We start from the raw sequence: 22,734 nt of genomic DNA, 5'->3' as shown, positions 1-22,734 counted from the left end.
ATCCAGCTTGACCAAACTACCCTTCATCTCTTTCGACTACCCTCGCTCCTCAGGTGGGGCATTTCCGTTAATACTGTCAACATCGTGTTCCATTTCCTAATCCCAGTCAACATCAGAGGGAAGGTGCCCTGCATTCTGAAAGTGTAAAAACCAATCAATAAATGGACAGTTAAGACTTGTAGAATACGGTATATATAAAATAACCGAAGCTTTCGCCATTTTTGACCATTTTGTGAAGGCGGGAAGCTGAAAAGCCAATTCTCCCTATGAGCCTCTGTCGTCTTTCCGTTTCTTTCTTATTCTAGGGTTTCGCTTCGCAAATTTCAGGCCTCCCTCTCTCTCTTTCCGTCTCTTCGTCTGCTCCATTTCCGCCCCGAATCCTGGTAGTTTCGGTTCTGCAGTTCTCTTGCTCAGGGGCCGGAGATGAGTCTTCGCCCGGGCTCCAACGTGTGGATCGAACACCGGGACTTGGCATGGGTGGCGGGGGAAGTAGTTGGTTTCGTCGGCAAGCAAGTTCAAGTACTCGTTGCTTCGAGGAAGAAGGTAAGGGAGCGAACAACTCTGCTCTTCAATCTCATTTCCTTTTTGCATGTCAAATTGGAGCGAGTCGCACTGAATTTTTGTATTTTTTGGGTATTTAGGTTTTGACATCTCCAGAGAAGTTGTTTCCGAGGGATCCGGATGCAGAGGACCATGGCGGAGTCGACGACATGACTAAATTGACGTATTTGAATGAGCCCGGAGTGCTGTACAATCTCGAGAGGAGATATGCACTCAATGAAATTTATGTAAGTTAACTTCTGCTGGCACTTCTTTTTTTTTTTTGGGAAGGAAAAATCTACCGGCTCTAGTTATAGTTCGTTGAAAGCAGTCACTTAACGGCAGAGGTTTTGTAACTTTCTATTTTTGCTGCTAAATAACAAATTAATATGGTAATAACCCCCTACTTCGAGATAGATCAAGAGCAGTCAAGTTTCAGTAGTAATAAACGATGCAACATGTTAAGTTTGTGATTATGGTTGAGACCATAATCCGAGAAACGAACTATTAAAGTGTGTAGAGTTGCATTTATTCATTTCCCTTAATTCTCTGTTTGAATATTGGATTCCCCCCATTGCCTTGTATCCATGAGAATGTGAACATTCAACTTCACTCAGCTGACTTCAATTTAGTTCTGGTATTTTTGGTTGGCTAGTTGATTGGCATAGTAGAGATGATGGCAGTGGTGGGCCTGGTGGCACACATATTGAACATATGTTAACAGCATTGGAAGCTACAATGAAAGAGTTGGGTGAGTATGTGGCTTGGGCTTAGCTTGGCTCCTTGTGATTTTTTAAAAGAACCTTCTTAGAAGGAGCTGATGAGAGTTCATTGATATTGTTTTAAAAAAAGTTTGGTTTCCTGTAAGAAAAGAGCTATTGGAAGGAGAAAGTTGACTTTGAGTGTTTGGTAAAAATGTTGTAAGATGTTTAAAAGTTTTTAAAATGACTGAAATAGATTTGTATTTTTAGGAAATATAATTAATGCATTGATAATTTTGTAATATTTGGAAAAAATAAGGACGACAAGGGAATAGAATAATTTGTTGGAGAAAAAACTAGCTTTTTACTTTCAAAAGCTTAAAATCTGTAACTTTTAAAAGCTCTCCATAAATGCTAAAATCTGACTTTTAAAATCCGGAAAAGCTGATTACCAAACACATTAGAATCAGCTTTTGCTTTTAAATAAGAGAAGCTGAGGCCAAAAGGGGGAACTTGTCCTTGGTGTTTTTGGACCTACTTGTACTGGATGGGTGGGCGATTGAAGTTTTTGTGTCCTATTCTGAATGTTGTGAAGTCTGAATAACAGCTGCTTTTGGTGATTTATTAGCCTAGCTGATACACCATTCGACTGCATGGGAAATGGAATCAATTTGTTAATTTCATGGAAGCTACTATATATTAAGATTTTGAATTTGCTTTATGAATTAGCTATTTATTAGCTGCTATGTCCTTCGTATAGACCACGCCTCATATTTTCAATTTTACATCTAAGTAGAGATAAGTCAGATTCCTATGAATCAAGTAAGTTGTTTGGCCTTCATGAATGTTTCCCACTTCAAATTTCAAATACTGCTCAAATAAAGCATTTGAAGTTCACTAATCCTTGTATAGTTGTATGGCTGGAGTCTTCTCTCTTTTTTTTTTTTTTGTTTTTCATGGTCTTGAGGAGAGGGGGAAAAATGTCATGTTCATAACACTCTAATACAGTTCATAATCATCATTCAAATTTCTACTAATGCTGTCATTATTTCAATCCACAAGAGCTATAGTTTCATTTTAACCTTTGGACCTTTAATTCTTCTGAAATGCATACTTTATAATTTTCCCTGTTTCTATGCCAATATTTACATGTATTGTTTCATTTCTCTGAAAGACATACACGGGAAGTATTTTGATTGCTGTCAACCCGTTCACAAAGCTTCCTCATCTTTACAATGCACATATGATGGAGCAGTATAAGGGGGCTCCATTTGGTGAGTTGAGTCCCCATGTGTTTGCTGTAGCTGATGCATCTTACAGGTAGGCGAAATTGGAGCATTTTTATTCAAATATTCTGGTGGTTTTTTATGCCTAATACAGATTCTTGATGTGATGTAGTCAGCTTCTGTTTTGTTGTTTAAATCCAGAGCAATGATGAATGAAGCTCGAAGCCAGTCCATACTGGTCAGTGGGGAAAGTGGGGCTGGGAAGACTGAGACTACAAAATTGATTATGCAGTATCTTACATATGTTGGTGGCCGTGCTGCTAGTGATGATAGAACAGTTGAACAGCAAGTCCTTGAAGTAAGAGTGGGTTTAATCATTGTTTATGATTATTCCATTTTCACATCTTAAAATTTGTTTCTGCTGGTAGCAAATTGTTAAATCTTCCTGGTATTAATGGTCTAATACATAGACTTAAAGCATGTTGTTTAAAATGGAGGAGTGCTGAGGGAGTATTATGTAATTTTAGAAGACTATTGAAATGAAAAGGAAAGTTTTATAGGACAGCTATAAGACTAGGCATGTATTGCGGATTAGAATGTTTGGCAATTAAGAAACATATCCACAAAGTAAAAAGTTACTGAAATGTGAATGTTAAAGTGGGTGAATTGTATAACATCGAATGAAAAATTAAGGAATGAACATACTCATAATAAGTTAGGCATAGCACAAATTGAAGATAAGACAAGGGAAGGGCAACTTAGATGGTTTAGGCATTTGAAAAGTAGACCAAATAATGCACCAATGAGGAGTGAGCTAGTTACCCTTGCTGGTAGTCAATGGGGTAGGGGTTGGCCTAAAATAACATTGAATAAAATAGTGAAGAAGGATTTTATAGCTCTTAAACTGGTCAAGGAAAAATGCCCTTAATCATGTGAATTGGCGGAAAACGATTCATGTACTCGACCTAGTATGACTTTAGGCTTGGTTTGTTGTTGTTATTTATTTGGTGGAATAGAAAATATGATGTAGGTGGTATAGGGCATAGTTGTCAAAGACTTGCATTTAGGCTCAAGGTGCTGCATGGATCAAGGTCCTATATCTTTGGTACCTTTAGGTGTGAGCGACCTCATTGAGGAATGATCCCTTTTTGCTTAGTTGGGCACCTTTTGTGGAGTCCCAAGCGCTTAAAATGCATAAATTTAGTTGGATTTTCTTATGTCCAGTTATTTTACCTTGTTTTTCCTGCCAATTATTCCACAAATTTACTGCACTATAATAACTATTGATTTTGAGATAGTATAGGTCCTATAGGATGATGATTGTTCTGTAAAAGCCCCAAATATGTACAACGGAATAACAATATGTTTGTGTAAAAGATCAAACACACAATGCAGCAATCTAAACGGTGAATACAGAACAATTCCACAACCACAACAAGTAAATAAAAACAATAATAATAATAATAATGACACCAAGAATTATGTGGCTCGGCAATGCCTACATCCACGAGAGCAAACGGCAAGGATTCACTATTTTCTTGTCCAAATTACAAGAACAATACAAGAACCCTCTCAATTCTCTCTCAAACATACTTGGCACCCTTGGTTTACTATATACAACGTATTCTATGTATATATAAGCCTCCTTGGAAGTCTCCCCTTGAAACCCAACCAAAATAAAGTCCAAATATTCAAAATTCAAAATTTGCGTAGGTTGTTTTGAACCAAACCGTTGACAGTTTCATGCAAACTGTCGACGGTTTCAAACAGAATAGAAATACTGCCCATGTTGCATTTTGATTTCCTTCATGATTTCCCTTAGAATGTGAGCCACAATTCACAATAAACTCCACTTTGGCGAACATATGCCCTTTAGGAGAAACCAAAAAACATGAACCCGCTACTCCACCTTGAACTTGGGATGTTAGGTTGGAATGTCCCCCGTCTAGCAACTTAGAGACAAACACTAAGTCCAAGCAACGCCGCTTGAACTTGCTGATGGTAGCTTCGACTTCTACCATAAACCCCAATACAGCTGTAGATGCAACAATCTAAGACTTTGCCCTAGGCTTCCAATAAGACCTTCCCACAACATTAAATACAAACGCTGCTGCAAGCCTTCTATCACCAAAACTCCCTGCATAGTCTTCAACAAATCTCATAACTGATGGTCCACTTGTTGCCTGCCGAAACACCCCATTACACTATCATGAGGGATCTTTGACATATCCCAGACATCATAGTCTGTCCTTGGAACTGAGCGATAAACATTCCATATTGATTCTCCACATAACCCCCTTGAGACGACAAACAAAGTCTCTCTACGGTTCCGTCCACCAAACAATCCTGAGATAACACCAATCTCCCTGCAATCTTGTTCATGCGAATCATCAAACCAAGACCCTTCTTGGCCGCACCCAACACATTCATGTCAAAACTTTTCAACAGAGTTCCTAACTGATAAGCCTCAGTCAAAGCCTTCTTGGTCAATAATATGTCATTCACACATAACAGATACGTCGCTTCATTGTATCCTATCACTCTCTTCCACACTGGAAGTCTCACTAGCTCACACACTTGGTACATATGCAATACTTCATTTCCTCTACCATAGCACTCATCCACCTATTTTCTCCTTTGCCATGCATTGCAACTTGAAAAATAGTAGGGATCTTGCTGCTGGTAGTAATGAATGCATAAAACACTAGAATGCCAATTTTATACCTGAATGGTGGTCTGATAGTGCGCATGGGCTCATCGTGATCCTATTGGTCTCCCGAGCTGAAACTCCCTGCAATATGAATAATGTCATCTCTACCTTGAGCTTGTAGCTCCACCTGCATCACATGCTCCTTCATACTATGATACTGTTGACCCGAGATAGAACTCCCTGCATTTCTGCATTGAGTATCTAACTTCAACTGAATTACATGTTTGGTACTGCTGCAGTTTTGTGGCATTTGTTTCTCTTCCTTTACCTGAGCTTACTGCCTCATGGTTTTATTACCAAAAACCATGTCCTTGATCACTCCTTTGTTTGCCACAGAATCACCCAACTTGCACCTACCTTTCTTATACTCTAGAAAGATGTATTGTCTGAACATAACACCAAGCCTTTTGATCCTCCATTACTAGAATAATGCACCAGTGAACATCCACTCACAATCGAGTAGTCTACCGCAAAATTTGCCCATAATTCACCTACAACTCTCCCATCTAACGATACCTTTGGCGATCGGTCACACAAGAAACGCGGCATACTTACTAACTTCATCAAGAAGTACCCTGCAAGCCATGCATATAACCTGCCCTGCTCACAAAACTTGAACAAAACCAGCGTATTCAATCCCAATGTCTGACTTGAGGATCTCTCTCTCGGTCTAGTTCTCCACCTCAACCACAAGTTAAACCCAGTAAACACCTCAGAGTTGTGCCACATGAGATAAACCAAGACCTTTTGTGATAAACCTACGAAAAACATATGTTTGTCCCGTGATGCTATCCTCATTGGTCCCCAAACATTTGAATACTTGTAGTCTCCCATTTGCCTTAACCGCATGTCATAGAATATTTGACTCAGATTCTACAGCTGCAGCTCCACCTACAATTGTAACACCCTGCAGGGCATAGATATTTCCTGCTACCTTTTCTTATTTTATCACTATTGAGTTGCCTTCACATACTTTCATTTCCCCACCTTCAGACTTGTAATTATACCCATTACAGTTTAAAGTGCCTAATGTAATTACATTCCTCCTTAGACCTAGTACATGCTTTAAATCATATATGGTTCTTACAACACCATCATACATTTTGATTTTGACATTTCCAATACCAAGTATTTTGCATGACCTACAATTGTAACACCCTGCAGTGCATAGATATTTCCTGCTACCTTTTCTTATTTTATCACTATTGAGTTGCCTTCACATACTTTCATTTCCCCACCTTCAGACTTGTAATTATACCCATTACAGTTTAAAGTGCCTAATGTAATTACATTCCTCCTTAGACCTAGTACATGCTTTAAATCATATATGGTTCTTACAAAACCATCATACATTTTGATTTTGACATTTCCAATACCAAGTATTTTGCATGAAATATCATTTCCCATCAAAATACGACCAGCATTAATTGACCTGTAGGTGTCAAACCATTTCTAGTTGTTGTCACGTGATAAGAGCATCCGGTGTTTAGGATCCAAGAATCATCGGTGAGGCACTCCGAACCCGATGAAACACATAGCATATCCTCATCACTGCATTCTGAATCTTCCTCCACTACACGGTCAGATTTTGACGGACCCTTGGATATATATTGGCTTTCCAGTTTTCGTCAAATTGATGCCGAAGAATTCTCATCCATGACGTGATACAACACGTCATCAGCCAAACATAGATGGATGGTTGATATTGCCGTTGCCCCTAATTCATTCCAAGTCGCTTCATTCATGCTATCCGGTGGAATTCTGTATAAGAGCTTTACCATATCTTGTTGCACCAAAAGATCCTTCACCCTTTCCTGTCACAAATCGAATTCTCGGTTCCATCAAACTTGACAACATTAAATACCGCAGATGAAGATCTAGAGGCCTTTACAACAATGCTCTGATATCAATTATTGTGTAAAAGCCCCAAATATGCACAGCGGAATAACAATATGTTTGTGTAAAAAATTAAACACACAATGTAACAATCTAAATGGTGAATACAAAACAATTCCACAACCCCAACGAGTAAATAAAAACAATAATAATAACAATGACACCAGGAATTACGTGATTCGGCAATGCCTACATCCATGGGAGCAAACGACAAGGATTCACTACCTTCTTGTCCAAATTACAAGAACAGTACAAGAACCCTCTCAATTCTCCCTTAACCACACTTGGCACCCTTGGCTTACTATATACAACGTATTCAGTGTACATATAAACCTCCTCGGAAGTTTCCCCCCGAAACCCAATCAAAATAACGTCCAAATATTCAAAATTCAAAATCTGCGCAGGCTGTTCCAAGCCTAACCGTCGACAGTTTCAAACATGATAGAAATACTGCCTCCGCTGCACTCTGATTTCCTTCATACTTTCCCTTAGAATGTGAGCCACAATTCACAACAATGTACTTGCAACCAATAACTCTATGTAATGTAGGGTAAAAGGGAATTATTGGTTGACCAAATGATGGCCACCCATCACTTATACATTGACTTAGCATGGTATTCTCAGGTTTGCTCAAAATATTGCAATGTAAAGGCCTTGAAGATGGCTTTTTGCTGTCTAGATGGCATGTGCAATGCTTAGCAATTTCACAATTCATGTTCTTTGTGGAAAGGGAATTACGCTGACTTAATCAAGTTCATGACATATAAACAAGAAGTCTGTTTATTGAAGATTATGTCCGGTGGGATGATGAGGAAGATCCATAGTTCTTGTACGATTGCCTTTGGACAGCATTTTTACGGCTTTTAAACTTCCTAATATGCTTTAATTCTATGTATGTTTGAATCTTGAAGATATTCGCCGTTGTGATGCTAATATGCTTTGTCTCTTATGGATGTTAACTTTGGATTTTAGGTTCTAGAGATTTACCTTCTCTAGAAAATTCTAATATGCTATGCTTCAAAATTTATATATGTTTTTGAATTTTAAGGGTATTGGATGTTGTAATGCTAATATGCCCTCATCTTTTATGCATATTTAACTTGTGGATTTAAGCATATTTTATTTTTCTATAAAATCCTAGGTGCACGCCTTTTGCTTTAGCTCCATAACCCCTTTGCGCCTTTGTGCGCCTTGTGCCTTTAGTAACTATGATATGGGAGGGTTGCTCTATGAATTAGACTTGATATTGAGTCAAATTTCATGAGGGTTAATCCAAATTTCATACAAATTATTGTCATATTAGCACGGATATATTTTTTCCTAATCTTTTAAATTCTTGTTCCCTGTGTTTTATCTCCTCCTTTTTGAGGCGCATTTGGTCAATTATGTATGTCAGTTTCTTTGTTACTGATTTCAACTTCTCTGTGGTTCAGTCAAATCCACTTTTAGAGGCATTTGGTAATGCAAGAACTGTTCGAAATGACAATTCAAGGTTGGTTAGAGTTTATTTTTTTATTTTTTGGTGGGGGCGTGAGTCATTAAATTATTTAAGATGCCACTCTATTGTGGTTTTCATGCAGCATCGGTTACTCGTTCTTGTTAGGATCTTATCTGCAAGTTGGAGGCTTCATTATTGTAACTTCATGCTGTTTTTATGATCTTTTCTGTGATTCTAATATATTCCATATTCTTTAATCCATGGTGCTAAATTGTGCCTAAGATGCCTTATTTCTTGGAAACTTCTGCCTGTGTGTTTACCTTTTTCTTTTGCCCCATTTGAATGAATTTTATTGATAAGAACATTATAACTGTATTGTGGACACTAGAAGGAGATAATCTTTTATATATTTTTTAAAACTTTATATTATATGTTTTTTAAGCAGGGCATTATTGCCTGATTGGTGGCTGTCCTTAAAAATTTCAATATTATTTCATCCTTTTTTTTTTCCCCCTTAATATCATTGTTTTATTATATTCTTTCAACTGTTTGACAAAGTTTGTGATCACTATTTCTTCCTTCTCAAGTGATACTTGATTGTGAGTTAATTGTTTTGTTCTCTGCAGTCGTTTCGGCAAGTTTGTAGAGATTCAATTTGATTCGAATGGAAGAATATCTGGTGCAGCTATAAGAACATACCTGCTTGAACGATCCCGTGTGGTTCAGATAACAGATCTTGAGAGGAATTATCACTGCTTTTATCAATTGTGTGCTTCTGGAAAGGTACTATTTTCTTAATGCAGATAACAATGTAATATTTATATCTACATGTAGAATTCTGTGTGGTAGTGCACAGAATACTGCATGGTGATTTTTTTGAATGTTATTTACTACATCTACGTTCTAAAAATAATATATTGCATTTAGATTCATGTACCAATTAGTAGGTGCTTAATTTATGTTTGATAAATGTTCCAGTAGTGCTTTTAGCCTTTTAAGTTGCTTGTAGCGTTATTTTGTTGCTGAGACTTTTCATTTGAGATCGAAATGATTCAAGATAGGCTTGTCAATCCCCCACCATCATCTTCAGACAAGAAGGGAAAAAACTTTTTGATATAGCACTATAGACATGCCTAGACCAATCATTGGATGAGCCTTGCATTGATCATTGCTTTGTATCTGCTTGGATGGCTAATGGACGTGAGATAAGGCTTGACAACATGTCATATAAGCAGTGCTGTGTTCCCTATATAAGTGAATATTATAAAATCATTTTTTCCCTAAATTATATATATATTTTAAAAATAGCATTTAAAATATAACTGCATCATGATGAATGGAATGTTGCATCACAAGAACTTATTTAAAAGGATCACTTATGCATTGGCCCCATGCCGGAAAGGAATGATATATGAGAAGTCTACTTAACACCAAGCAAGTCTGATTTAGGGGTGGCAATATTGACCTATACCCATTTTCCCACCCATACCCATTTGGTATTGGTGAACCCTTTTATGTGCCTCACATTTTTACCCATTAATTAAAAAGTTGAGATGGGCGTACCTACTAAAGCCAACTACCCATTTAGTTTCATGCTTTTTAAAATTGCTTGACAAACCCACTCAATCAAGCTAAGGCTGCATCTGCAGTTACAAGTTTGCATCTTGGGTGGAGGAACAGAGGCACCGGGTGGCAGAGTCAACTTTAATCTTTAATCCCCTTTTTTTTTTGATAAAATAAAACAAATTTATTAAAATCCAAAAAGCATAATAAAACAGAGGACAAGGAGTCCTCTCCAGAGATCTAGAGGAAAGGAAAAATAGGAAAAAAAAAAAAAAATACATCAAAGAAATATTAACTGTTGAAGAGAATATGCTATTTCTGCAATTAAATTTGTGGGGTATTTTTGTCCCTACAACTTTTGTTATTAGAAATGGTTCTCTCCCCTTCTTTTCTTCCTTTTTTCCTTCTTTTCTTCTCTGTTCTATCACTAGCTTTACAACATGGTATTAGAGCATTGATTACCTCTAAATATGATTTATCAAAGCTGCTTCTTCAGACACTCGGTTTTTCATTTTTTTTCCTTATCTTTCCCTTATTAGTTCTCAAATCTGTTTTTTTTTTGGGTTGGTTTGAGGGTCATTTAGAGACACTTTTTCATCTTGATTTGTCTGTATAACATCATTGGTAGGGTTGTGTCTGTTTGTGGTGGTTTGCTGATGCGAAGCAGTTCTGCTCTGTTTCGGGTATTCTGCTTGTGCTGTTCTGTTGTTCTGGCTGGTGTTGGCATGATGAAGCTGTTTTAGATCTACTTGTTTGTGATTTCTTGCTTCCTTGCTATCTTGTTTTAGTTGCCAATGGTTTCATTGGTGTTTCAATGACTTTGCCCTCGCTTCTAGTTGCTTGCAGCAACAATTCCTGCAGCTGCTGTGCTACCATGTTGTTTAAGTGCATGGGTACTTAAGTTTTGTGGTAAGAGCTACCTCTTGAAGTCCTAAAGTGCTGGTTTGTGCTTGTGCGTGTTATTCATTCTTGATTCTAGTGTGCACTAATTGTAGTGTGTAGGGGATGGTTTTGATGGCCTCTAGGGAGAACACTTTAGCTGATACTATTAACATATATATGACAACCATCAAATTGGTTGGATCTTCCGACTAACTCTTGTAGTCTCAGGTAGTGCGCAAAGTCCAAGAATTTTTTGCATTCTCCTCTATTCCCAAACTCCTAGGATTATTAAGATTGGATGAAAGAGAATGACATGTTACTTGTGTTGTTGTGGAATAGTATGGAACCACAAATTGTTGTGAGCATGATGTTTCATAATGTGACCAAGGTTGTATGGGATGATTCTTTGTGAAAGTTTCTCTCTAGATAAAAATCAAACTCTTGTTTTTGACCTATATGAAAAGTTTTCCAAATATGACCAAGAAGTAGGTTCATTAGTGAGTATTATAGCACTTTGAAAGCTATGAAGTAGGAACTCAACATCTATCAACCAGTTAGTTTTGGCATTATATGATTAAGAAACAAAGAACATAATTTTTGGCTGCCAAGTTTTTGTTTGGATTAAGTTATGAGCTTTAATAAATTTGCGGCCAGATTCGTGCAAGTGAATCCATTCCATCCATGGATGAAGCATATGCTTGAATCTAGTGGATTATTAAAGATGACTCTTAATCTTCTTCTCAAAATTTTTCTCGTGATAGTTTAGCCATGTTTTGCACCACCTCCAATCATGTTAAGGGAAGCTTTGGAGGATGAGGATGGTGTTTGGAAGGCAAAGGTAGTGTATTAGGATAGGGAGCTTGTTATGGCAATTCTCGCATCTACACACAGTGTGGCAAACAACCATATTGTTGATCGTTATTGGGGTCTCCATAGAAAACCAACTTGGGCCAATAAGTTTCTTGCTGGGCATGATTCCATTTTTAAAAGTTTTCAAGTGCACTTGGCTACTTGACGAGGGAGATGAGCACATCATCTATTGTGTCTTGAGAAGAGTACAACAATCTAGTTTGCATGGTTTAATGGCTCCAAACTCATTCTTCTACATCGAATGCTGTTGTGGCCCATTTAGGTACAATTGAGCTTCTTGCCTTATCCCTTTATCATGGATTATTGATTCTAGTTCCTCCTCCTATATGACAGGTAATCCTAATTTATTTCAGTCCTTGAAACCAATGCACTCTGAAGTTACACTTGCCAATTATTCATTTAGACCAACATTCACTCGCTTCCTTCTACGCCTCTTTCCTCTGTGTTACATGTGCCAAAATCTCATAACTGTTCTCTAACCTTCTTTCCTTCTCATTGTGTCATTTAGGATCTCCAAGCAAAGAAGATGATTGGTGGAGGGCTTGAGAAGGATGGCTTGTACTATTTCAGTGGTGTTGGTGGTCAATCCAGTTCTTGTCATATTGATTCCTCAATTTCTATTCATGGTGTTTCTCTTGATCACTGTCATTCTTGATTAGGTCATCCATCTGTTCAAATACTACAAAAGTTTTTTTCATGCCCAAGTTTGTTTCTCGTTTTGATTGTACTATGTGTCAATTGGGAAAGCATGTTAGGACATTGTTTTCCTCTAGAATTGAGTCTTGTAGTAAATCATTGTTTTCTCCTATGATATTTGGGGTTCGAGTGGTCATCAATATTTTGTGTTCTTTGTGGATAATTTTTCGCATTTGACCTCGATTTTTTTGTTAAAAAGATAGGCCTGAATTTTTGAATGTATTTACTCAATTCTACCAAGGAGTAAAAACTCAGGTTGGCATTGTATTCAATATTTTTTGATGCGATAATGCACTCAAATTTTATTCTAAATGAGCTTCAAATTTTTTGCTTAGTCGAAGGATTAGTCATGAAACATCATGTATACATTCCCCTTAGCAGGATTGAGTAGTTGAAAGGAAAATTAGACATTTATTTGATATTGCATGTTCTCTCCTCCTTCATATGCATGTTCCTAAAACCTTTTAGACTGATGCTCTTTTTACAATTTTCTACCAATAGGATGTCCTCTAGTATTTTAGGGGGACAAATTTCCTATTGGATTGTGTTGTGTATCTAGAAACATTCATATTCTTTATTGTGCATCATGTCTTTGGTTGCACATGTTTGTTCATGTTCCACATATTGGAGAGACAAATGTTGTCTCTATTTGATCCTAGAGAACTTCAGAAGGTTATAGATTTTATGATCACACACCCACAAAAAATATGTTTATGCAGATGTCACCTTTTTTTGAGTGGACACCTTATTTCTCTAGTGCAACCCCTTGGGATGAATTTATTTTGAGTCCTAATTTCCCCTCATATGCTGATCCTTGATACCTTCTGTTATTCCTCTCCAAAAATCACTTTTTCCAATTCCATCAGATACTGACACAAAGAAACAATTGAGGGTTTATGAACATCAGAGCGCAAGCTTAAACATCACTATCACAATGCAGCTGCCTCTTCTGCCCATCACTATTTTGATTTCTGGTTCTAGAGACACATCCTAGTGTGACTTGGATAGTTGGATTTGCCCATTTCTTATTGGAAAAGTACTTGAACATGTAGACGGTCCATAGTTACTTATTACTTTTTTTTGTGATAATAAAAGAAGTTATGTTATATAGAGAAATAGAAGTTACGATGAAATAGGGCAAGAAGTACATCCCATAAAAATAAAAATAAAAAATAGCAAGAGAAACAATTAACCAAGAACCCCCTCTTCAATCCTTTTCCTTCATAATTCACTGAACACTTCAAATTAGCTAACTCACTTTGACACATTTTTGCTCTGTTTTTACACCCATCAAAATGCACTTCATGTCCTCCAGCATCACAAAACTTTAAATCCAATTTATCCATAAGATCTCCTCCATAGGTGTTGGTAAAATTTTGTCCTTGTGTTGCAGATCATTAACCAAATTATCGTTATCAGATATAGGAACCCCCTCCAAACCTTCCAAAGGGGATGGATGTACATATGATAAGTCCCCCAGAATGCCATTCGAATAAGAAACATATCCATATTCTTCCCTAAGTACATGCAATAGTAAATCCTCACCACCATCAAACTGACTAAGACTGTCATTTTCATTATTTGATAAATTCTCCCATTTTGTTACCTTCTTTCCTTTGCTAACCCGCCCCATCACAAAAATTTCTTGTCGTCTTAGCATATATGTCTCCCATAATACTTAACTCTCCTTTTAAATTTCTCTTTAAATTCACCAAAGCGCCTTCTCTTTTCTTTCAAACAATTTTTTCATTTGCACCCATCAATGCATTCTTCCTACAAGTATAAACCTTGGGACCCTTAGAAGGCCTTAAGGTCTGAGACATTAGATTTCCTTCTAAGAAGACCATCACCTTTGTAAACCTTTGCTACAACATCCTCTTGCTCCTCAGCAAAACCTTTATCTTCAACCACTTTGACACTTTTAATTATTTCTTCCTTATCGTAGACTTTTTTGAAACCGAGCTACTGGCATCCTGTAATTGCTCCATGATATGATCCATTCCATATGAATCTTGGGGAGCTAGAGAAAGATTTTTACCTTCGTTTGCAGATGGGTGAAAATCCTTCTTCCCTATTTTCTCCACTTGCATATTGGGTCTGAGTGTTGGACTTGCCAATTATGATTGGCCCAATCACCCTTTCCCTTAGGATGGGTGTCCAAACTTGGGCCTTGAACACAAAATGAGGATTCACCTTTTTCCATTAACTTGCCTAGGTCCAATACAATAACTAATCTACCCAACCCAGGCTTTTTATCCTCCTTCTCCCCTTTTTTATTCTTCATCACTTCTTTGTCCATGCAAGAAGCCTAGCCGCTTTTGGGCTCATCCCCTTAGTTGAAATCTTTGCTGGAATGCTCAGCCCCTTAGCCGCCTTTGAACTTAGGCCCTCATGCATCTTCCCCCACAACAAACACCACCTTTGGTTTACCCTTATAAGTTGTAAAGGCACCAACATTAACTTTGTTCCCTGAAACTACCTGACTCCATGAATGATTCTTAGAATCTTATTACTCCTTGCACCATTAGTGACAAGATGAAGAGAGCTTACTAGAGCACTAAATTCTTCCTTAAATTGAAACCACCTGTTGCCTTTGGACCCTTCATGAACAAATATAGAGTATCTCTTGCTTCTCCAACCATGCCCCATTCCAAGAACTTATGTGCTTTCATCATGCATCACCATCCAATATTTAGGGAAACCTACTTGAGATCTTTGAACACCACCCTTCCTTGACCTTCCATCAAGAGACTTGAATCCTTATTCGGAGTAAGTTGCAGCAACCGATGAAAGTCTTACCCATTGATTGCGTAACGGATTCTTCTCAAGAATGAAAAAGCAACCATCTTGACCACTTTATCCTTTCCTTGATCAAAGATCGAAGGATTTTCCTTTGATTCCAATTGAACAAACCCCTACCATTGAAATCTACTAGTACCATGACAGAGGAGGATATTGATATGACAGACAAGAAGATTTTTTTGCCCAAGAAAACCATTTCGGACTAGCATCAGTGTTGGTACACTTCCGAGGCTGCATCGGAACATCGCCAATGACATTCTAAACCCTAGGGAGATTCGTGAGAGAGAGAGCTAAAATAATTTCTTATCCTATTATTGATTATGTTTCAGTTATTTACCTTTCTAGTCCTTTATATTATTTTGCCTTGTCTATTTACTTTGTTTCCCTTCCTCGTATATTGAAGCGCTTGCTAACCCTTAGTGGAACTTCGAAGCATGCAATTGGTGCATAAATGGATGCCTTGACCACTTGAGCGACTGGGACTAGGTAGATCTTCCTCTCGGTAAGTAGTTGGGTAGGTGTCGTTGGATCTACCCTATTAAATACCTCCTTGATGGCTTTACTAAATGATTTAAAGCTCAATTGGTTTCTTGCGTACACCCAAACTTATGGTATTGTTAATTTTGAGACCTTTTTGGTTGCGCCGATAAATTTTATTTGTGTGTTGATCTCGTTTGCAGTTAATTTTGATTGGCATTTATACCAATTGGATGTGAAGAATGAATATTTGTTGGAGATTTGTAGGAAGAGGTATACATGGAGCAATTTACTTGAGATGTTGCTCAGGAGGGAGGATGGTTAGTTATGTAGGTTGCATGAGGCCATTTGTGATCTTAAGTAGTCTTCTTGAATCTGGTTTGACAAATTTAGTGTGGCCGCCTCTACATTTGGCTTCATCCAGACTTCATTGGTATTAAGATTGTGCGGTGTTGTGAAGGGTTGCCTATCTTAGTGAAAATATACCTTTGACTTACAAAATCAGACTGGTTTGTTAGGAGCTAATACTCCTGTGGATCCTAACATGAAGCCGTCTAGGGATGTTGGCCTGGGCTTTGAAGACAAGTGTTTATATAGGCGGTTGGTTGGCAAGTTGATCTACTTGAATGTTATTAGACTTGATATATCTTTTGCAATGGGGTTGGGGAGTTAGTTTATTGAAAATTCTAAACAACCACTTTGTGATGCTATTTTTAGGATTTTGCAAGATCGCTAAGGCTCTCTTCGCAAAGGTTTGATTTATAAATGTAAGAAAAATAGTGAGATTATGGATATTTTCATGCAGATTGTGCTGGTTCAGTTGATGACAGAAGGTCTATTATTATATTATACATTTGTGGGAGGTAAACTTGTTACTTGGCATAGCAAGAAACAAACTACTTTAGCATGGCCTAGTGCTAAAGTGGAATATCAAGCTATGGCTCATACTGTGAGTGAGCTTACGTGGTTGAAGTCTCTTCTTTCACATATGAGGTTTATGGTAACAAAGCCAATAGATATGTTCTGTGATAATCAAACTGCTATTTATATCACTAGCAATCCTACTTCATGAGAGGACAAAGCGCATTGAAGTTGACAATCATTTTGTGGGGGATGCTATGTTGAAGAAGGTTGTGAGGAATACTTTTGTGAAATCTGTGGATTCGTTAAGCGATGTTTTCACAAAGCCTTTATTTAAGTCTGTCTTGTCCAATGGTTGTAATAAGCTAGGGTTGTGTGATATTTATGCACCTCCTGCTTGAAAAAAAAAGGGGGGGGGGGGAGAGTGTTAGATGAGAATATGTTATTTGAGCAATTAGGTTGTGCAAGTGGGGATATTTTTGTCGTTAGTGATGAGGCACCACATTTTTGCTATGCTACTAGTACTAACACTTGAACTTGCTCTTGGATTGCAATAATCCCCCTAAAAGACCAAGAACAGTGCACCCAAAAGAAAGTAGGGAAAATCACTCTATCCTATAAAAGTGTTGAGCATGTTGAGCTACCTTCAAAAATCCTAGCATACCTGTAATCCAAAATGTCCAAAGAATGGTGAAGGCTGTTGTGCACCAAAAGGGACTATTGAAGTGCTTCTTGGGTGTAGAAGTATCGAGATCTCGTGGGAACCATCTTGTCACAAAGGAAGTATGTTCTTGATCATTTAGATGAGATTGAAGTATTGGGAATTTGGGATTAAACTTGTTGATACATCCCTATGGATCCTAATAGTAAGCTAGTGACGGATATGGGTGATTTGTTGCCCAACCTTGGAGGGTACTGGAGACTTGTTGGAAAGTTGAATTACGCCACGATCATTTGACTGGATGGATGTATCTTTCGCAACAAGTGTTGTGAATCAATTTCTTGATTCTTTGAGAACAAGTAGCCAGGATGTACTAATTTGCATCTTAAGATATCTAAAAGGTGAACCTAGGAGAGGTCTCTTATATTAGGATTGAAGTCACACTCATATTTAGGGATATATTGATGTAGATTGGGCTTGGTCACCTTTGAGAAAAAGATCCACAATTGGGTACTGTATCTTTGTTGGCGGAAATTTATTTTCTTGAAGGAGTAAGAAACAAACTATGGTGGCTAGGTCAAGTGTTGATTCAAAGTATAGGGCTATGGCTTACACTGCGTGTGAACTTGTTTGGCTGAAGAACATGTTGGAAGAACTATGTTTTTTGCATTCTCTGTCTATAGAGTTGATGTGTGATAGTCAAGCTGCCATTCATATTGACTCCAATATGGTCTTCCATAAGCGGGCAAACATTGAAGTTGATTGCCACTTTGTTTAGGAGAAACTTGTGCGGAAGCTCATTACTACCACTCATTTGAAGTTTGATTTGCAACTTATTGATTTATTTACTAAAGCATTGCCCCCTGGGGGGGGGGGGGTGCTTGTAAATTCATTTGTAACAAGCTAGGACTAGGAGCATGTGATTTATATCCTCCAATTTGAGGGAAAGTGTCTTAGTCATTTAGCATTATAGTGTGTTAGCATTATGTTTATAAATGAGAGTTAGTGAGGGTATTATGGTCATTGATATGTGCACTTTGACCTAAATAGAAGGAGAGAGACCTATCATTGTGACGAGGTCTTCCATTTTACCCAATTATTCAACAGAAATTAAATGGATAAATGGGTTGAGCAATGTTTAAATGGGCAGGGTCATAAATGAGTCAAATTATTTACAGTCATTGATGACCCAACCCATTTTGATTCATACTCACCCATTTAACATGTCTAGTTTGTTGATCGCCTAGTTGCTTTCATGATTGCGGAAGCATCTTGCTATTCCATGTGGCTGCTGATCATGATGTTATTTTTTGCTGTTTGAATGGTTGTATTGGTAATTGATGCTACAATTAATTGTTACATGTTGCCACAGCAGTGTGCTATTAATTTTAGAAGAAATAGGAGTGTAATCACAAAAGGGTAAAACATCCTCTTATATTAAATTAAAAGCCTAACAAACCAGAAACATGATCAAGACAATAAGGCCTTCCGGTCCCACTATTCATGCAATCAACCAAGCACAAAACACCATGTGATTAAAATGGGCTAATCTCTTTATTTATGTGAGCAAGATTTGTTTGCTTTGTGTTTTTTTCGCATGAATGATGCATAGCTGCTATCTGCTTTGTGCACAGTGCACGCACACGCACAATCCCTTGTTTAAATTTTGTTTTGCCTCTCATATTGTCTTCCTTTCTTGCTAGCATCATTTTATTAGTGCGTGGCTGTGGCTACAATCTTGAATTTAAAAAGTCTAGTTCCACTCTATCTTGCTTCCTCTATGTGTGTGTCCACGTGCATGCACATCCATGTAATTTGGTGTTGGTTCGTGTTTACAAATTTTAAGGTGCAGGCCAAAGTATGATGTATGAAGCCATTGGAGTGAGGATCAGGTTATAGTATCTGTGATGCAGCATACATAATTGGCTCTCTATGCCAAAGTGTGTGTTGGTCAATCCATAGTTTTAAAAATCATTGCATAATGGCTGTTACAGACATTATACTTTATGGACATTCTGCAATGGTATCGATGGCTTCTGAGACTATTACGGGGGAACATCACGGAGGTACTCTGATTTACTACCATACTGTTACAGGCCGTTATAGTGCCAAGCTGGTTGTGAATGGTTAAAATAGGTTTTTCAGTCCTTTTGTAATTTCCCCTTTCTTTACCCTTTATTGAAGCTTAGGAACTCAATTTTAAGTTGATTTATTTAGTTAGTGATTTCTTAAATGAAAAGCAAATTCATACTTTGATTTATTTTCCTTGACGTTTAGTATGCATTTTTCTTAATGACTACCATTCAAATAAACCTTACTTTCCCTCATTAAATTAGATTTGTTCATATTCTAAGTTATTTTAATTTTAAATTTTTTTTCCTGTTTTCTTATACTTAGTTTTGAGACTAACATGTTCTATTGTGTGCGTTTTTGTTCTTGTTTAGCACATGAAAATTTCATATTTTAGTTTTTAGATAATCAAAATTCCATTAAAGATTAAAAGAGTACAAAAGAAGACATTACACTGTGACTGCTATTTCTGTTATTTAAAACCATGATTCAATCTCCAATGTCCATGCGATGTGCATAGTTGGATGATAGCTGCTCTAGATTTGATGGAGTGTTTGCTCACTAATGGTTTTAGGCTGTTTGCTAGAGTCTTCTTTCTGGGTTCCCTCGTCTGTTGTGTTGAATTTATTTTATTAGGTGAATAGCTAGCAAAATATGAATAAAGAAAAAGATGTTTAAAGCTATCTGGGACAAGGTGTGGGTTTGTAGAGTGTGATTAGGTTGTTTTGCATCATTTGTTAAAAAGGAGCAAATGAAGTATGCAGAGGCTCTCATCTTGTGTGTGCAACGCAGATAGGGTGGGGTCCTCATGGATTGGCAGTCCATGTGATGCTCTATGGTTGGCTGGTTGAGTTTTCCCATCATTTTTTAAGTTTCTCTGGTTGAATTTGTTGCCATTATTTCTTTTTAGATGTCTGATGGGTTGCCTTTGAGTGGGATATCTGGAAATTTCTTTATTGATGAAGTTACAAAATTGCTTTGCAGCTGAGGTGGAAATTTATCTGGTGTCTGAGGTAGGTAGTTATAGATAGAAGCTAGGGCAGTCGTGTTGTTTCTAGAAGTTTTTTTATTGACTATGCTATCCAGATTGTGCATTGGCAGGAGCCTCCTTCATTAGGCTGCTTTTTATTTATGCTTTATTTTTTTCGTTATGTATTGTTCTTTCTATATATTGAGTGACTCTTAAGACTTGTTTAGGATGCAGAGAAGTACAAGCTAGGCCATCCAAGCCACTTCCACTACTTAAATCAAAGCAAGACCTATGAATTAGATGGAGTGAGTAGTGCGGAGGAATACGTGAAGACTAGGAGGGCAATGGATATTGTTGGTATAAGTCACGATGATCAGGTCTTCCTACTTTTTTATGGCCATGGTTCTTATAACTGCAAGTTTCTTTTCTCTTTTTGATTGTTTTCTCTAGGATGTCATTTTTGCTTTTTTTTTTATGTTTTCTTTGGAACCTTTAATCAGGAAGCAATATTTCGCACCTTGGCTGCTATTCTACATCTAGGGAATGTTGGATTTTCTCCTGGCAAAGAGCATGACTCATCAGTTATCAAGGACCAGAAATCTAGCTTTCATCTTCAGATGGCTGCTAATCTTTTTATGTAGGTGAAGTTCTGAGATAGTAGGAATTTATCTTGTTTTTGATCGGAACTTATCTCATTTTAAACTGCATGTCTGGTCTAATTTAAAGATTTTCCAGTGCCATATCTTTCAATTTTCAAAACTGTTGAATTTCCTTGCAGTGTTTGTGAGCTTTCTTTTATAACTCATTGAGGAACTTTTGAACCATGATTTGGGGTGATAGGATCTCTGGGAGATATCCAGTACTTAGGATGCATTAGTACGTCACTGTCATTCTAAGTAAATCAATAGACTGTTCTGCTTCAGTAGATTTTTGTGAAGAGCTTGTTCAATTAACAATGCTGAATGTTGTAGTTGATTTGCTGTGTCATGGCATGATGTTTGCTAGTGTGAAACATAACATTTGGAATCATAATTCAGTTGCCTTGATAAGTAATCTGCTTGTCTTTCTACCAGTGCATGAGTGCATTGACTTGCCTATCAATCTTGGCGTATGGTCTTGATAGGGTCTATTGCCCTCATTTTTTTAATTTTTAATTTTTTTTTAAAATTTTGATTTAGTAGAGCTTTGTCTTCAATTCAATGGACAACATTTTGAATCTTAAGAGAATAAGATTTCATATTTTGAGGAGAAAATTTCAATAAAAATTTTATTTTAGTAGGGGCCAGAAACGTACACTTAGAATGTCAACTTACATCCACATAGGATGTTCTCAGGAAGACATTCCAATGGTTAGAGCATGGGATTTCTACATTAGAGGTTTCTAGTTTCTATTGTTGGAACAGGCAGGACAGGCCGAGGGGATTGGGATGGGGGCTAAATGGACCTCTCGATTGGCAAAAAAGGAAGAAGAATATAATCTTATATATGTATTCCCATATTATGTACACAAAGAGGGACAGAAGGATGGACCTGATTCCCAAATGCATATCAATTGAATTAAAATTTAAGGATTGGGGGGGGGGGGGGGGGCATATTATATTCACACGAAGAGGGAGAGAGAGGAGGTAGTGGAGTGGGTGGGTAGGAATTCACGTAATTCTCTTAAAAAAATTACATATGCTTATAAATTGAATTAAAATTTTAAAAAATAAACTACATATGCTTATAAACTGAATCAAAATTTTGAATAAACTACATATGCATCACTTGTATCCAATGTATAACACACACAAAGGATGGGGGTTGGGTGCGTGGGTGGGATTTCTCCTATTTCTCTTGAACAAATTACATATGCATATAAGTTGAATTAAAATTTTAAATAAACTACATATGCATCATGTGTGTCCGATGTTACAACACACACAAAGCATGGAGGCGCGGGTGGTTGTGTGGGAATTCCCGTGACTCTCTTAAATAAGCTGCATGTGCATCTGTTCAATGTGCAACACACACATAAAGGATGAAGGTGGATGGGTTGGGTGGGAATTCTCCTACTTTTTTGCCCATTTTTATATTTAAAATACTTATATATGTAATTATCAAATATAAAATAATATTACGTATTTGTAATGAATTCATAACTACTTGATCAGGTGTTGGAGACAGAAAAAATAATAATTAAATTAAAACTAGATACAAAAATATAAAATAAATTTATTACATGTAAAAAATAAAAAACATATCAAAGCACATGTGTGAGTTCAACCATTAGGGATGTGTTATGATGGTTTGTATGGTTTTATGAGATAGATTCATATTTATACATTCCAAGATTGACATGTGCACTTATATGAGACTAGGGGAGAGGCAT

At 37.2% G+C, this 22,734-nt stretch overlaps 1 protein-coding gene across 1 annotated transcript in view; it reads left to right on the top strand.

Moving 5' to 3' along the window:
• Positions 1-217: 217 nt before the first annotated feature.
• The window catches only part of LOC131150812 (myosin-15), an 81,791-nt gene continuing 59,274 nt past the window's right edge, over positions 218-22,734 (top strand). The window contains exons 1-8 of the mRNA XM_058101789.1: positions 218-543; positions 642-788; positions 2,416-2,561; positions 2,669-2,825; positions 8,507-8,565; positions 9,138-9,294; positions 20,591-20,740; positions 20,864-21,000. Of these exons, the coding sequence (XP_057957772.1) occupies positions 424-543; positions 642-788; positions 2,416-2,561; positions 2,669-2,825; positions 8,507-8,565; positions 9,138-9,294; positions 20,591-20,740; positions 20,864-21,000 (1,073 nt within the window). The 5' untranslated portion in view covers positions 218-423. The remainder of the gene's footprint in view (positions 544-641; positions 789-2,415; positions 2,562-2,668; positions 2,826-8,506; positions 8,566-9,137; positions 9,295-20,590; positions 20,741-20,863; positions 21,001-22,734) is intronic.

Source organism: Malania oleifera, chromosome 3 (assembly GCF_029873635.1).
Source record: "Malania oleifera isolate guangnan ecotype guangnan chromosome 3, ASM2987363v1, whole genome shotgun sequence".
NCBI lineage: Eukaryota > Viridiplantae > Streptophyta > Magnoliopsida > Santalales > Ximeniaceae > Malania > Malania oleifera.
Note: the sequence above shows the minus strand (reverse complement) of the source record. Positions and strands in the feature narration are given on the sequence as shown.